An 18807-nucleotide genomic window follows, 5' to 3' on the forward strand; every position below is an offset into this window, starting at 1 on the left:
GCACTATCCGGTAAGGTGTGACCGGGGCTTACCGTAAAATGTTATTTTTGCGACGTCATACTGTGACATATCGGGAAAAGATGCATTTTCGACTGATTTTTATCATTCAGACTGATTTAACTTGAAAACGAGTTCATGGACCCCTCTTTTTTAAATTACATTAGGTTTGATTATGTATGAAGATTATTTGAACCAATTTTTATGAAAAAGGTCACCGATATTATATAAATATACAGCAAAAAAAATCCGTTTTTTTCCTAAAATCATGAAACTTTGATAAAAATTAATTATTTCGAAAGAATTGTTATACCAATTTAGAGCATACTTATGTAAAGAAGATTTTCCAAATGTTTTTACAAAAATCTGCTTGTGTTTATCTTTTGAAACAAAAAAGTTAGGTATGTCTATCTAAAGGATAGAAATGTCCAACAAACCGAAATTTTTAGTAAATGTCTGAAATTTCGACCCCATTTATCTCTTTAAAGTAGCACATGAAGGTATTTTTTTTATTACATATTTAAATAGACTAGGTGAAAAATAGCTTGTATGCAAATTTTCGTAAACAAATTACCGTGGGATCAAAACAGTATCGTATGCCCTTAAGCTTGGCGGCGCTAGGTAAACGAATATTTGCAACAGTAAAATCAAGTTTTACAAATGCCAAGTTTAAAATACAATACAGTTATCTCCATTCTAATGCCACATATTAGAATAAATTACATTTAGTAAATATTTTGGCTTAAAATGCCATAAATGAAAAAGACATCAAAACTGTTACATCGTCTTTGGTTTCTAAACAATAGGTATAATCCCGATGTTAAACATAAACACTAGGGGTAATTATACTTTTCGTACGCTTCTGAATGGTTTAGATATCGATAAAAAGAAGATTTTGAGGCACAAAATGTGACTTTTTTGTTTATTTTTTTGAGAAATTACATACCAAAAAAAAAATTGCTTCGCCAAGCGCAGCTGGATACGACCGCAGAGGTCCAACCCTGAACATTTCGCGCTTGAGACAGGTCTGAATTTGGATTGTAATTAAATATTTGACACATAATAGGTTTCTGACACAGAATACATTTGCAACTGTAGTCAAAGAACTTAGAATTGGTTATATGATTTGAATTTATATTCAATATCTTGCTTTTGTGCAATACACTGCGCTGTTGCGCAATACTTTGTAAGTCTGTTTTCAGACGATATACAAAGAATTAGCAATTGTGACACACAATTTTTCTTTGGAAAATTGACAATTTTTTAAATCTTGAAGAAAAATTGTCCCCATCCCCCTCTAATTTTTTTTTACCCTCCCCCCCAAATTTTAATTTTTATAACCTCCCCTCCCCCCCCCCCCCCCTTTTTCCAAAGAAAAAAAAAATCTTTCCCTCAAGATATGGTCATAATCTCAATTCAAATTTCCAATGGAGTTTGCAACCATAAAAACCCATTTAAATAATCATAAAAGTATTGAAATAGAAAATGACATACATAAACATGGCTAAAATTAATATACCTTCATCAGCATTTAATAGTAACTTCTAAAAATAAATTGACAGCTAATCACCTCAAGACAATACAACATTTCTTTATAACAAAATCATTGTAAAGGAGGTAACTCTTAATGCTAAAAAAACCGGATAACAAATGATATTGATCACAAATAAACAATTCTGAATATGAAAATTTATTACCACTGAACCCTTTGATATACACTATTATCATATTATATCTTCCATCACAATATTTGATGTTTCTAGAAACAGCTAAAAAATAATTCATACTAGAACTAGCTGACAACTTTACATAATTTAAAAGCAATGTAAGGGAGGTAATTCAAATATAACATTGTAATTATTATCTTTTAAATTTTATTTAATGTTTATTAAATCAAACAAAACAAATTTTATAGCCTTAGGACCAAAATTTGGACCAATTAGAAAATGGGCCCAACAACCAAATACACAGTTAGATTCAGCATATGAAAAAAATTGTAATACTAATAGCATGAAAAATTGTAATACTTATAGCAAAAAGTCCCAACATAAAGAATCAAAGCTTTCTCAAAATCAAAATCCCAAAATATTGTTCTCTTCTATATACTGTAAAATATCATGAATCAATCGAATGCTATCCCTTATATAATTCTTAATGGTCCAATATCTATTTCATAGAGATCCAAAGACCAATACTTAAGTTATTGTCCATTAACCAGGAAACCCTTGTTTTCCCCCCTTTTTTGCCCCTAATTCCTAAACGGTTTGAGCCATAACCCCCCAAAGCCAATCCTAACCATCCCTTTGTGGTATGGAAACTTGTGGTATAATTTCAGAGAGATCCATACACTGTTCCACAAGTTATTGTTTGGAAACTAGAAAAATGCTTATTTGGGCCCTTTTTTGGCCCCTAATTCCTAAAATGTTGGGACCATAACCCCAAAAAATCAATCCCAACTTTCCATTTGTGGTTTTAAACCTTGTGCTTAAATTTCAAACATTTCTATTCACTTATACTAAAGTTATTGTCAGGAAACCAAATGTCTTCGGTCGACGCTGACGCTGATGCTGACGCTGACGACGACGACGTGATACCAATATATGACCGCAAATTTTTTTGCGGCCGTATAAAAATCGGAATTCAAAATGGTGGCTTACCTTAGGACTGGTAGAACGTGGAATATAACCCTTCAAATTATTTGTCAACGTCCAATGCAAATTATCGTTCTAAACTAATTGCATTAGAATGTACAATTTTATAGACGTATTTCAGGCACAGTGGGTGGCGTGTATCATAGCATTATTTTCATAACGATTTTTTCCGTTTGTCATCATGAGTCCCAAATAATCACCCTATTTCATTCATATAATGTTTATTGTGTTCTACATAATCAAAAATATGTTATTATATATTTTTTCGATATCTCAGAGTTAAACGGTACAAACCCAACTTCTTCATTACACAAATCAAGGTTGCCTAAGACATATGACACAGACGCTACTGTCCGAATCCTCAGTTGGATAATCTGTTTTCGTTTATGAATTGTTTCTTTTTTATTCCATTTTCATGCACATATTGATGTAATTTGTAGTAAAGTAAAATTATCTTCTAAATAGACCATTATTTTTATAAACAATATGCATTTCTCCTATTTTTATGGTATAAATCTCTGGTTATGTTAATCTTGACTAATTTATACTGCATTACACCCAAATACAATGCAGTCAGCATCCATCAAACAAAGCATCAAACATAAAATAAGAAGATGTAGTATGATTGCCAATGACACAAATCTCCATCAGAGACCAACTGACGTAGAAGTTAAAACAAACATTAAACGTATAGCTTCCATTTGCAGTGTTCTATCACCAATAAATGTTTTTCAAATATTGAATTCTAAATATATCTAACTGTTTCAATACAAATTTTATTGGCTGTAGTTCAAATACTATCTCTTGCTCTTTTTAATATAAAAATAAGAAGATGTGGTATAATTGCCAATGAGACAACTCTCCACCAGAGACCAAAAGACATAGAATTTAACAACTATAGATCACCGTACGGCCTTCAACAATAAGCAAAACTAATACCGCATAGTCAGCTACAAAAGGCCCCGAAATGACAAATGTAAAACAATTCAAACGAGAAAACTAACAGCCTCATTTATGTAAAAATAATGAACGAAATACAAATATGATATACAACAACAAACGACAACCACTGAATTACATGCTCCAAACCCATTTTCTGCAAGCAGTTGTTAATCAAAGTTGGTATACTGTATAACTTTTTGAGGAAACAAAGTACTTACCAGTCGGCTCTTCCTTCAAAGAAATGTTTAGCTTCTGTGGTATTTCGGGGATCCCTGCGGCCTGAAAGGTATAAACAAGTTCTCCAAGTGTTCTATCACCAACGTAGTCTAAAAGCATTTTAGCTGGGTCTTCCGACTTTTCTGAAAAATAAAGCAAAGATAACACTGGTGTTCATTGGAGAGGACGAGAGGACAATTGACACAGGTAAGTAACTCGTTATTTCAATAAAGTGCACACCTGCCTTGCCGTATTGTTGAAATGTTATGTTGAATGTCGATGTACCATAGGTTAAATAAAATTCTCCGCTGGGCGCAGCTAGATACGACCGAAGAGGTCGAACCCTGAACAGTTGGGGCAAGTATGGACACAACATTCAAGCTTGATACAGCTCTGAATTTGGATTGTGATTAAATATTTGACACAGCATAGGTTTCTGACACAGAATGAATGTGGTCTAAGAACTTAAACATTTTTAATATACCTATTATGGTCCAATATCCAAAATCTAAATACATACACGGTTAGATTCAGCATATCAAAGAACCCCAAGAATTCAATTTTTGTTAAAATCAAACTAAGTGTAATTTTGAACTCTTTGGACCTTAATGTAGACCAATTTGAAAGCGGGACCAAAAAAAAAAAGAATCTAAATACACGATTAAATTCGGCATATCAAAGAACCCCAATATTTCATTTTTTGATGAAATCAAACCATATCATTATTTTTTGCTTTTATATATAAATAAAAAATAACCATCTTTAAAAAGGAATATTTTAAAGAAAAAAAAAAGGAAACAAAAATCCCCCCCCCCAATTTTTTCAACCCCCTTATGATTCATCACCCCCAAACTCAATCCCAGCCTTCCCTTTGTGGTATGGAACCTTGCAGTACAATTTCAGAGAGATCCATACACTTGAACACAAGTTATCGTCTGGAAACTGTAAAAATGCTTGTTTTTTTGCCCCTTTTTGGCCCCAAATTCCTAAACGTTTAGGGCAATTACCCCCAAACTCAAACCCAGCTTTCCCTTTGTGATATGGAACCATGTAGTACAATTTCAAAAAGATCCATACACTTACACACAAGTTATTGTCATGAAACTAGAAAAATGCTTGTTTTTTGCCCCTTTTTTGGCCCCTAATTCCTAAAATTTTGAGGCAATTACCCCCAAAATCAATCCTAGCATTTCCTTTGTGATATGGAACCTTGTGGCAGTCCTACAACTATGTCCAAAAATTTGCATCAAAATGATGTTGGATGGAAAATCAGCTTATCACCAACACCACTTAAAAAACACAAAATTTTCAAATAAATTTGTCACTCCAATTATAAGTTTGTTAGTTGATGAATACCACATGTTTTGTTTTCTTGATAATTTGTGGTAGTTGTTGCATGAATGAATTAATAGTAAATACAAATGAGAATATTTAGTTAATTACAAATGTAAACAGTCATGTAATACAAATTAAAACTTATAGGTAGACAAATAAAAATTTCAATTTTTTTTTAATGTGTAGGGAAATATAACATCACAAACTTTCCTTCATCCTTTTTTAATATTTAATTTCCATGAGTAGTTATTATAAAATGTTAAAATAATCAAAATTTCAATTAATTTCATTGTTCCTGTTCTGGAATGGTAATATCAGAAACTGGACATTTTCTGTATTATCATCTCTACTGTTATTACAAACTCAGTTTTTTGTTTTAAACATCTGTTTGTTAAGTATTATTATCTGACCCTTTATCAGCATCAGGTGACAGATTTACAGCTTTACTTAACCATTTTATAATTGAGAGAAGATTGCTGAAATCCTTGGAAGCATTCAAGTCATTCTGTAATTAATTGATAAATTATTATTGCAATTGGTAAAGCAAAAAAAGTGGACATAAATGACTTATTCCACTCTACTTTTGTTACGGAATAGGACTACGACGGTTCAATGCCATTGGCTCTTATTCTTTAACGCCGATTAGTCATTGGTGCCATATATCAATCACTGTCTGTCTGTCCGTAGATCAACATTTTTATAACGTATAATAAGTTAAGATTGCCTAATCTTATTTCGGTCATTTAAATGCACAGTGTTTATATCTTAAATTCAACTATGGAGAATACATTTGTTATTTCGGAAAACTGACCATACATGATTTTGTTTTGATTAATAAATTATAAACAAATTATATTCATCTTTCGAATAACTGAAACATTCAATTGCATCATGGTTGTTATATCAAACTTCCCAATATATTTTTTCTTCATTGCATGCAGTGTTTATATTTATAAAAGGAAACTTCGTGTTTTTTTTTTAAATTGGAATAGAATAAAACTATTTTTTTAGTTGAAAAATAAATTTTCGTTTGTTTTGATGAAAAATTATAATTGGGTATAATATGTTATTCAGGCTAAAATGATTCAAGGGTGTCAAATTTGCGGCATGAGAAAATTTGGGAAAATTTGGATTATAGCTAACTTGTCTTTATAGAATTACATATTATAAGAAACATCTTTATTTGCTAGGGTTTCATAAAAAAATAAATGGGGAATGTGTCCATGGGACACAGATGATGCCCCCGCTTGCATATCATATAAAGTTATAGACTTGGATGGAGAGTTGTCTCATTGGCACTGATACCACATCTTCTTATATCTATATAAAGGGACATAACTGAAGAACGGTAAAAGTGACGCTAGCCAAATTTGTACTCGATCTGAGTTTTGTGGTAATAACTATTGTGTATAAGTTTCATAACATTTTTGGTTGAGGCAAACTTAAGTTAGAGAACGGATACGAAAATATCAGCACTTTTTCCATTTGTAAAGGGCATAACTCCAGAACAGTAAAAGTGACACCACCAAAATTCGAACTAGATCTGTATTTTGTGGTAATAAGCATTGTGTATAAGTTTCATAACATTTGGTTGAGGCTAACTTAAGTTAGAGAACGGAAACGAAAAAAATCAGCATTTTTTCCACTTGTAAATAGGCATGACTCTAGAACGGTTAAAGTGACAACACCAAAATTCCAACTTCATCTGTATTTTGTGGTAATAAGCATTGTGTATAAGTTTAACAACATTTGGATGAGGCAAACTAAAGTTAGAGAATGGAAACGAAAAATTCAGCAATTTTTCCATTTGTAAAGAGCATAACTTTAGAACGGTTTAAGTGATGCCAGCAAAATTCAAACTTGATCTGTGTTTTGTGGTAATAAGCATTGTGTTTAAGTTTCATGACATTTGGTTGAGTCAAACTAAAGTTAGAGAACGGAAACCAACTTTGGGACGGACAAGGGTAAAACTAAATGCCCTCTCCGTTACAGCGGGGGCATAATTATACTATGGAATCAAAGTTGATTCTTGGTGTAAAATTTAAGGAAAAAAGAGTTTGGAGTAAAAAAAAAATCATCGATACAATGGACTTACAGAGGCGGATTTAGGGGTGGGCGAAGATCCCGCCCTCCTTTATGGAGCTACATTTATGGTTATTCCAGATTTTTTACCTGTTCCTCTCCAAACTTTGTCTAGTTTGGAGGGCCGCGGGCCCCTTTTTTCAAAATCCTGGATCCGCATCTGACTTATATTGTGCTTGCTTTTTTCAGATTGTTCAAGACATCTTCACACTAAAACCGTTTTACTGATATTTTATGTGTTGAACTAAATTGTTTTAGAACGTTATAAAATAAACACATCCTGCTCGAAAACCCACTTCAATCTCCCCACGGTAAGCAGATGACAGAATGAAGTGGTATTAACTTCTAAAAAATATCAGTAAGTTGTATGACATTTATGTTTCACATGTGTTTACTTGTATGAATAATGGCACAAATGAAATATTTTTTTTTGTCGAAAATGACATGCTGAGCATTTGAAATGTATTTGAAATGCCCTAGTTAGCATCATAATAGAATACAATAAGTTGGAAATGATATCACAATATGGAAAATGACAAACATGTTATTAATCAATCCCGCCGTAATGTGTCTATCCGAAGCCAGGAACTGATAATCCAATGGTTGTCGTGTTTTGTTGTCTTTTGCTAATTGTTGCCGCCCGTACGGTGACTTGTGATTAATTACATCTTCATCCTGTTGTTTTTTTAAAGATAGAATTGTCTGATTGAAGATTAAACCTCAATCCCTTATTTTAACATTGCCCATATTTGATACCATCATAAATAACGCCTTCAAATACTCTACAGCCTACTTCCTGTCATAATGCTGAGTGCATTAAGTCAAGTTATAATACTTTTATCACTTATTGGACACACTTTGCAAAAATATGCGGACAGATTATCAAAGATGCATCAATGTATTCTATCTGACACTAAATAAAACTAATGCTTCCAAATAACTACATTCCATACCGAATTCTTTCATTTCTTTTCTTTTCAAACCCATTTTGTTCCCAAATTTTTCCCACTGTTTGTCTTTGTTTAGTTCCATGACTAACTGCAGGAAGAGCTCATTTGGGATGTCTTCTATTTCCTTTCCTGTAATGAAATAAAACAAGAAAAAAAATAAATGAAAGAAATCTGCTATTTTTAATTGAATCCAATATATATATCTGTTCCGGACCATATGAGTATTTGGACCATACGCATATAATGATATGGTCCGACCATACGTGTATGATCAGACCATATGAGTATATATACTCTTTTGGCTATTACATGTAATGAGCCGGATCATATGAGTAATTAGACCATACAGGTATATTTTTGAATAAATTCTAGCCGTTCCTTCGCATGAACTCACAGCTCGTTCTCTGAACAGAAATCATCACAAATTACCAACTGAAAATCTTTATCTCTGACAGTTTGTCTGAATATTCGTATGTATCTTGTCTTCGCAGGAGTCCGTCAATTTAAAGCGTCATATTATGCTGTCGACATTTTCGTCCGTAATTGAAAGCACAGGCGTTTATGGCATGATCTCCGTCCGGTGTTTAGATCAGTTTTATTTAAGACTGTTCTTCTAAGTTCTACTTATTTTCACCTAATTAATGTGTTCTTGTTCTTATTCGTATGACATAACAATGTAATTATTCTTACATGTAACATAATGAACAAACTAAACAATGAACTAATAAGACAATAAAGGTTCATTAGAATAATAATCGTATTGATTGTACAATTTTTTTTTTATATTAAACAGCTATAAATAATTTAAAAAAATTAAAAAAAAATTTATTTATTAAAAAACAAACTTAAATCCAAATAATGAAAGGAAAGGTTCAATGCCCCTAGTGCCTGTGCGTAAACCAGCTGACCTCTTGTTTAATGGTTCATTTAGTAAATTTCAAACTATTTCTAAACATAATTTCTAAAATTAGAATTTGATACTATATCTATTCTTAGCAATGAATCTACTAATAACTTCTATTAATTGTGCAGTACAGCTCTGAATTTGGATTGTGATTAAATATTTGACATAGCATATGTTTTACACACAAATTGAATGTTGTCTAAGAACTTAAAAATTTGAAATTGGACATTTACCTATTATGGTCAAATATCCAAAATCTAAATATATGGTTAGATTCAGAATATCAAAGAACCCCAAGAATTCAATTTTTGATGAAATCAAACAAGTTTAATTCTGGACCCTTTGGACCTCAATGGACACCAATTTGATAACGTGATCCAAAATCCAACAAGAGGCTGTCAGAGTGACAGCAAACCGGATTTTCCTGCAGAGGTCGAACCCTGAACAGTTGAGCAAGTATGGACACAAAATTTAAGCTTAAAGCAGCTCTGAATTTGGATTATGATTGAATATTTGACACGTACAGTATAGGTTTGTGACACAAAATGAATGTAGTCAAAGAACTGAAAGATTTGAAATCGGAAATTTACCTATTATGGTCCAATATCCAAAATCTAATAGCATTGTTATCATTAACATATCAAAGAACCCCAAGAATTAAATTTTTGAATTGTAAATGAAATCAAACAAAAGTTTAATTTTGGACCCTTTGGACCTCAATGGGATATTATCTAATTAATAATGAAAATAAATACAGGTTTAGATTCAGCTTTTCAAAGAACCCTATATATATTTAATTTATGTTGAAATCAAACACAGTATAATTTTGGAACACGACTTGGACCAACTTGAAAACTGGGCCCAAAATCAGAAATCTAAATATATGTTTATTAATAGACAAACTAAGCTTAGTTTTTAAAGGAGTTTGCTTCATCAAAATATATATATATATATAGCATTCAGAAAATAAGTTTATACAGAATAACAAACAAACCAACCACAAAATTCTTCAAACAATTTACAAAAGAAAAGATGAAAAAAAATCCAAAATGTCATTTATCATTAATATAATATCTATTAACAAGCATTCTGAGAGTATTGCCTGACAATACATAGTCCCCTACCCGTTAAAAATTCATTGTACTGGAACAAAATGTTAACTTGATCTATAACTTGTCATGGTGTAAACTTTATACCAAATATCAAGTCAATATCTTCAAGCGTGACGAAAAAATGTGGAAAATTGATTATTGAGTGAATTTTCTAAGTCCAAGGACCATAACTCTGCACAAAATCATCAGACCGGAACAAAATTCTAACTTGATCTGTAACTTGTCATAATAAAACTATATACCAATTATCAAATCAATATCTTCAAGCATGACGAAAAAAAGAGAGGAAAACTGATTATTTGAGTGAATTTTCAAAGTCCAAGGACCATAACTCTGCACAAAATCATTTGACCGGAACAAAATTCAAACTTGATCTGTAACTTGTCATGCTAAAACTATATACCAATCATGAAATCAATATCTTCAAGCATGACAAAAACAAGTGCGGAAAACTGATTATTTGAGTGAATTTTCTAAGTTCAAGGACCATAACTCTGCACAAATTCGTCAGACTTGAAAAAAATTCGAACTTGACCTGTAACTAGTCATGATTAAACAATACACTAAATATCAAATCAATATTTTCAAGCACAAAGAAAAAAAGTGTGGAAAACTGATCTGCCGGACTGACGGATGGACAGACAGACAGACAGACAGACGGACGGAGTGCAAACCTAAAGTCCCCTTCGACTTCGTCGGTAGGGGACTAATAACCAAAAACTGCAAAATTTTCTTAAAATTACCAATTCAGGGGCAGCAACCCAACATCTGGTTGTCTGATGTGTCTGAAAATTTCAGGGCAGATAGATCTTGACCTGATGAACATGTTTACCCCTTCAGATTTGCTCTAAATGCTTTAGTTTTAGAGATATAAGCCAAAAACTGCATTTTACCCCCATATTTTATTTTTAGCCATGGCAGCCATCTTGGTTGATGGGCGGGGTTGTCGGATAAATTTTTTAAACTAGATACCCTAAGGATGATTTAGGCCAAGTATGGTTTTATTTGGCCAAGTAGTTTCAGAGGAGAAGATTTTTGTAAAAGTTAACGGACGACGACGACGGACAACGGACGCCAAGTGATGAGAAAAGCTCACTTGGCCATTTTGGGCATGTTGAACTTAACAAGCATGACTTAAAACAGTGTGGAAAACTGATTATATGAGTGAATTTTTCAAGTCCAAGGACCATAACTCTGCACAAAATTATTAGACCGAAACAAAAATTTGAACTTGATCTGTAACTTGTCATGATAAAACTATATACTAATTATCAATCAATATCGTATAAGCATGATGAAAAAAACATTAGATATGATTAATAGTTCTCTAAAATTAGATATGATGTAATACAGTGTATATCTATTTTCAAATTATAATCAAATATAATTAATAGTTCCAAATATTTTTCTTTCATTTGTCACAAACTATTATAGATTTGTAGCTTATCTATAAAATGTCAACAACTTTTATCTACACAATGTAATGTATTGAAATATATACATAATAAAAATAGATTATTATCTAATTAAAGGATTTCTCTTCATATTTTTTTTTTATATATATAGCATTCAGAAAATTAGTTTATACTAAATAACTAACAAACCTGCAAAACAATTCTTCAAATAATTGAACAAAGAATGTCTTTTAGAAATTAGTTATCTCCCTTTGTACAGAAATATGGTTTAACATAGTACTCTAACATTAGATATGGTCCAGAGTTATGGTCCATAACTCTGGATTAAATCATCAGACCGGGACAAAATTTGAACTTGATCTATAACTTGTCATGATAAAACTATATACCAAATATCAAATCAATATCTTAAAGAACGAAGAAAAAAAGTGTGGAAAGCTGATTTGCCGGACTGACAGAAGGACAGACAGACAGACAGACGGACGGAGTGCAAACCTAAAGTCCCCTTCGACTTCGTCGGTAGGGGACTAAAAATCTATAAAACTTATCTGTAATTATCTTCAAAATGTCTAATGATGAACAGTAAATTTCAAACTTTATTTATACTGTCCTACAGATCTTATCATCAACACTTAGGAAACAGAAAATTTTCAAATAAATCTGTCACTCCAATTATAATTGTGTGATAAGATATTTACCAGATGTTTTGTTATCTATTAACAATAACAGGTGAAAATTATTTAAAAACACTAAGTGTAATCAAACTTTATATATATAATTAATAGTTCCCAATATTTTTTCTTTCATTTGTCACAAACTAATATAGATCTGCAACTTATCTATCAATGTCAACAATTTTATCTACACAATGTAATGTAATGAAATATATCCTTTAATACAAATAGATTATTATCTAATGGAAATGATATTTGCAAATCACAATTTCTGTTCAAAGGGAAATAAATCGATCATATAATAAGTATATATTTGGACTTCTAAAGGTGTAATACCACCATTGATTTTCCCCTATTAGTCTTTGTTAAATTTGCACTTTTCAAAAAATTGTGCAGAATTTATCTTTGTTTCAAATAAAGAAATACTTGGCATGAGTAAAGTTTGATCCTGTCCAGTACTATAGAAAAAATTTCACATAACATTTCATTGCATATAAGAAAATAACCATCACTGGAAGTTAACCAATCAAATTTTCCCCCTTTTTTAACCTGTATACAAGCTTTAGTAACCATGTAACCTCAAGTTTCCAAAATATTCTATAGAAACCCCAAATAAAAAAATAATGGTGCTTTGAAATACCCAAGATATATGTTTATGACCCAGAAATGTTTTACTGCAATGAAATGTAGGATCAATTACCTACAACTGTCAAATTCAAGGGAATATTTTTTTTCGACCTATTTTCGTATGCAACCGGATGTGACGTACTATGATTTGGTGGTATTACACCTAAAGAAGACTTTTTTGTTAAATAAACTGAATGTGACTTTTTTCCTTTGTTATACTGGTTATTTCAAGCATTCCTGTCAAGTTTTGTCATAATCAGTTCATTAGTTTGAGAAAAATCTAGTATAATGTAAGACGACATCTGCAGCGATTCGAGCAAAATTTCTTCGAAAAATCCAAACCAAGCCGCATCATGATAGAATATAGTGTGGACCAATAAATGATCAAATATTTATCTCATCTGCCTACAAACAGTTGAATATGATACAAAAGATGACTTTAGGATGATAAATACTACCAATGGACCTCTTTGTCTTCCTTATAAGGTCTCTTTTGGTCCATTTATACCTCTCATTTCCTCAAAATTTCTACTTTATAGGCCAATAAATAAAAATTTTGGGGTAACTTTCACTCATTTATGATAGAAATGTTATAATAAATGATTAATTGAAGTATTCAAGCTGAATGAACTATCCGTATAAAAGTTTACTGTCTCCAAGGAGGTTTCAATAAGTCCTTACGTAAAACTTAAATTTACGCCGCGTTCCAGAGAGGGACATAAAAAGCTTCTCTTTTGGTGAATAATTTGTTGTTACTGCTTTAAAAATAATTTCATTTACTTAAAACTATATATTTATTAAAGTATTTCTTAGGAAAAAATTTCTAGTATAGCAGAATATAAGAAAAAAGGAGAAAAAGCTCCCCAAAACTCTAAGTATGGCTTATTCTGTCAACTAATATTCATGGTAAAGTCCTATTTCAAGGAAATTTTCTCATAAAATGTGTTTTGGAGACTCAATCCACTCAGAATATTTCATTATTAGTAATATTTCACTTAAATAGCAAGAAATTTTAACACATGAGAGTACTCACAAGGTCAAAGGTGCATGTACAGCTTCCTATATTAGGTGTAATACCACCATTGATTTTCCCCTATTAGTCTTTGTTAAATTTGCACTTTTCAAAAAATTGTGCAGAATTTATCTTTGTTTCAAATAAAGAAATACTTGGCATGAGTAAAGTTTGATCCTGTCCAGTACTATAGAAAAAATTTCACATAACATTTCATTGCATATAAGAAAATAACCATCACTGGAAGTTAACCAATCAAATTTTCCCCCTTTTTTAACCTGTATACAAGCTTTAGTAACCATGTAACCTCAAGTTTCCAAAATATTCTATAGAAACCCCAAATAAAAAAATAATGGTGCTTTGAAATACCCAAGATATATGTTTATGACCCAGAAATGTTTTACTGCAATGAAATGTAGGATCAATTACCTACAACTGTCAAATTCAAGGGAATATTTTTTTTCGACCTATTTTCGTATGCAACCGGATGTGACGTACTATGATTTGGTGGTATTACACCTAAAGAGTCGAAAACTCAAAAACGAGAGAAGCCAAAATCGTGAAAATTGAACTTGACCTTCATTTAGTCACAAGAAACAACATATCAAAATTTGAAACGGACGGACACTATTTGGCAGCCGCCCGCACACCCGCCCGCCCTACATACATCCCAAATCAATAACCGATTTTTCCTTCGAAAATCCGGTTAAAAACACAGTTAGATTTAGCATATCAAAATCCCCATCGGTTTTATTTTTGATGAAATCAAACAAAGTTTAATTTTCGACTTATGTGGACAAATTTGAAAACTGGGCCCGAAATCAAAAATCTAAATTACACCGTTAGATTCAGCATATCAAAGAACTCAAAGAATTCATTCTTTGTTGAAATCAAACAATTTCAATTTTTGACACTTTGGACCCCAATTTGGACCAACTTGAAAACTGGGCCCAAAATCCAAAATCTAAATACATGTTTAGATTCAGCATATAAAAAACCTTTGAATTCATTTTTTGTTTAAATCAAACTACCTTTTATTTTGGACCCATTGGACCTTAATGTAGACCAATTTGAAAACCGGGGCCCGAAATCCAAAACATAAATACATGGTTAGATTCAGCATATTGAAGAACCCTAAGAATTGAAATCGGTCAAGAAATAAGCAATTTATACCAAGTATAAGAAAAATATTGTTTTTGGCCCCTTTTCCTAAACGGTAATCTAAATTACACCGTTAGATTCAGCTTATCAAAGAACTCCAAGAATTCATTTTTTGTTGAAAACAAACAATTTCAATTTTGGACACTTTGGACCCCAATTTGGACCAACTTGAAAACTGGGCCCAAAATAAAAAAATCAAGTTACACTGTTAGATTCGGCAAATATCAAATAACACCAAGAATTAAATTTTTGTTGAAATCAAACAAAGTTTAATTTTTGACCCTTTGGACTTCAATGGGGACCAATTTAAAAACGGGGCCCGAAATCCAAAATATAAATACATGGTTAGATTCAGCATATTAAAGAACCCCAAGAATTGAAATCGGTCAAGAAATAAGCAATTTATACCAAGTATAAGAAAAGTATTGTTTTTGGCCCCTTTTCCTAAACGGTTAAGGCCACAATCCCCAAAATCAATCGCAACCTTCCTTTTATGGTATGGAACCGTTTGGTACAATTTCATAGAGATCTATAGACTTATACTCAAGTTATTGTCCTGAAACATGAACATCCTAGTTTTTCCCCCTTTTTAGCCCTGAAATCCTAAACGGTTTGAGTCATAACCCCCAAAATCAATCAATAATTGTTCTACAACTTATGTTTGGGTGCTTTTAACTAGTTCTTTAACTACTATCAAAGAACTCATCAGTAACTTCTGTAATAAAACATATGAAAATAGTGGAATTTACTTTTTCCGGAGTGTAAAAAGATCTTTCTTGGATGTTTTAGATAAATTACGTGCTTTTGGTGGTCCCTTTGATTTGGTTGACAGTTTAGACTTTTCAACTCTTTACACTACACTTTCACACAAAGTGTGTGATGAGATGATTGAAGCTGTAAATTTTCTCCTTTGACAACATTTATGTACGTTTCGGCAAAACATTTATCGACAGGTTATAGGTATTGATATGGGCACCAATTGAGCCCTTTAATAGCAGACTTTTTATTGTACTGTTATGAATTACAGTTTATGGCCAAACTCAGTAAAGACCCGTCTAAATTGCATTTAACTTATAAATTCTTACCGTTATCTTGATGATATTTTTTCGTTAAAAAATCAATAATTTTCTATTAATATACTGCCGAAATTTACCCAATTTAAACTAAATTTTATTGTATCACACATATGTACATTCCCAGTTTTACAATCTGGTGATACCTGTTTACCTGTTTACCTGTTTACCTGTACTGCAACTCCCTCCTATGTCAGGAGAACAACCAATCCTAGAATCGGTGTAAAATCACTCACACGGTAAGAATTCTCTGAATTATGTTTAAAAGATAAAACTTTTAAAACTATAAAAGAGATATTAATTATCTCCTCTGGGGGATGTGACCCTATCACCATTATTTACACTATTCTGGTACAGACTTAAAATCGTCCATGATTCACATATAAAAGTTACTTCTTTCATATCAAAACGTTATGTCCTTTCTTTTCAACTCGGTATTTTACACTTTTGGATTACTGTTCAATTAGTATTGCCCGTTGCTGGAATAGTTTATGACACAGACCTCTCGATAATGTTTCTATTCTCTCCTGTGCGTTTTCAATTTAAAATCTAAACTTTGAGCAGTCGATAACCAACTGACACAAATGTTCGTCACTGGTCATTAATTCCTGAATAAGATCCTGATCCCCTAGATTTTCTGTCAATACCTCGGTTATCAGATGTAGAAAGTTATTTCTTATATACTGTAGCTTACAGCATTTTACTATGAAGTGAAGTATATCTTCATTTTCCTCTGCACATAGCTGGCAAGTAGGCGACACGTTTCCATTGCTAAATTTAGCTCGGTGATATTGCAGGTATATTGTTCCTGTTGCTAACTTTGCCTTTAAGGAGGCAGACGTAATGACATATGGATTTGTGCCACAGCTTTTCCAGATATTGTGTATTTGCCCTTCTTTGACATTTTCGTAATTAAGGCGAGCCAGAGTAGATTTTGATTGAGCTTCATTTATCATTTGTTTTATACAGTGATCACCGACTGTTTTATTTACCAGATTTTTCCAAAGTTGTTTCCCGGGTGGGTTATCTATAGTATCATATGGCGATGGTAGATCTTATATATTGGCAATTTCAACAGTTTTTGTAAACCAGCTACCAGATTGAAGAGATTTTGTTGCCAGCTGTCTGATGGCTAATTTTCTTTCAATTGAGTTTTCATTTCTTATGTTATTTCCAAAAGTTTTGAGAATTCGTTTACGTATTTCTGATTCTATAGTAATCCGTCCAAGTAAAAGATGTGAAGCTACATTTGCAGTTCTGTCTGGCAAATGTTGAATTTGTCGCAAGAGTTTCCGGAAATAAGTGGAGAGGTTTTTTTATGTCTTCAGTAGTAAGTGTGATGACATCCAGACCATATAATAATCGAGGTAGAACGTATGTTTGAATTAGATGAATTGCAGCTTTTGGGTTTACTCCGTTTAGTCCATGAAGACCAGCACCCATCAACGCATATACTGTTCTTCTTGCTGTAATGATCCGTTTTTTTACGACTAGTTTTGTGCCTGTATTTGAAGTATTATCCCTCTCAATTCCTAGATGTGTTGAGGACGCTGGGGTAGCCATAAGTTTGCCATTTAATTTAAATGCCAGTTACATTCTGAAGAATCGTTAAAAGTAAGCACCATAGACTTTTGTTCACTGATTTCATATCGGTTGTTATTTGCAAATCTCGATTGTATATCCAACATGGTTTGAAGTTCATATGGGTCAGTTGTAATTAGTGTAAAATCATCAGCTACAGTTGGTATACCACAGTATATTGAACCAATGGTGGCTCCAATTTGATTTTCTTCAAATGTTGTTAATAGCGAGTTGACGAATAGTTTATATGCTGACGGGGACTATATGCCTCCTTGGCGTACTCCTTGTTGTTCTATGATTTGGTGTGAGAGTTCTCCTTTCCATTTTACTTTTGAAGTCAACTCTGTGTACCAATTTTCAAAAAATAACCAGTTGTTTCCCTCAAGTCCTGTTTTGTGCATTTCTCTTAGGAGGCCTAGATGCCATAGTATATCAAAGGCTTTTCTCGCATCCATCAGAGCAATATATCGGCTAGATTTCCTTTTCTTTGCCTCAATAATTAATTCCGTAATGATCAGTGCCGCAATACATGGACTTTCGCCCTTTGTGAATCCTTTTTGGAGATTACTTTGCCTTACTAAGATTTTTTCTTCATTTCTAGATAAGTGTATCTTCTCCACAACTTTGCCCACTGAGCGTGTAATTGTTATTTTTCTATACGAGTTTGGGTCATCCTTCGGTTTTCCCCCATTCTTAAATACTGGACATACTATTCCACTTTTGATAGTGCTGGTATATGTATATGTTTAACCAAGAAGTTTATAATAAAAGCTAAAACAGATATTAATAATGATCCACCATATTTAAGATGTTCAGCAGATATATTTAGTTCATCTGGTGACTTCCCATTTTAAAAAGATAAAATTGTTTTTCCACCATGTCGGTTGATACATGTTCTATATTTTATTGATTTTCTTCTAAAAAGTACTTATGTAAGTTTTGTACATCTTTTTCTACATGGTCTTTAAAAATTGGGTCAAAGTTAGGATTTTCAGATGGTGTGGCTAGATCGTAAAAGTAGTCAGCCAAGGCTTCTCTTATTTCAGGGTCTGTGTTAATTATTTCTTCCCTAAAC

General features: G+C 32.3%; 1 protein-coding gene across 1 annotated transcript in view; it reads right to left on the reverse strand.

The window, feature by feature from the left end:
- LOC127730649 (uncharacterized) overlaps positions 1-18807 on the reverse strand; it is a 62259-nt gene that overhangs the window by 16308 nt on the left and 27144 nt on the right. The window contains exons 3-4 of the mRNA XM_052239148.1: positions 8177-8302; positions 3809-3949 (exon numbers count right to left, since the gene is read on the reverse strand). Coding sequence (XP_052095108.1) covers positions 3809-3949; positions 8177-8302 — 267 coding nt within the window. The remainder of the gene's footprint in view (positions 1-3808; positions 3950-8176; positions 8303-18807) is intronic.

Source organism: Mytilus californianus, unplaced genomic scaffold (assembly GCF_021869535.1).
Source record: "Mytilus californianus isolate M0D057914Y unplaced genomic scaffold, xbMytCali1.0.p SCAF_2, whole genome shotgun sequence".
Lineage (NCBI taxonomy): Eukaryota > Metazoa > Mollusca > Bivalvia > Mytilida > Mytilidae > Mytilus > Mytilus californianus.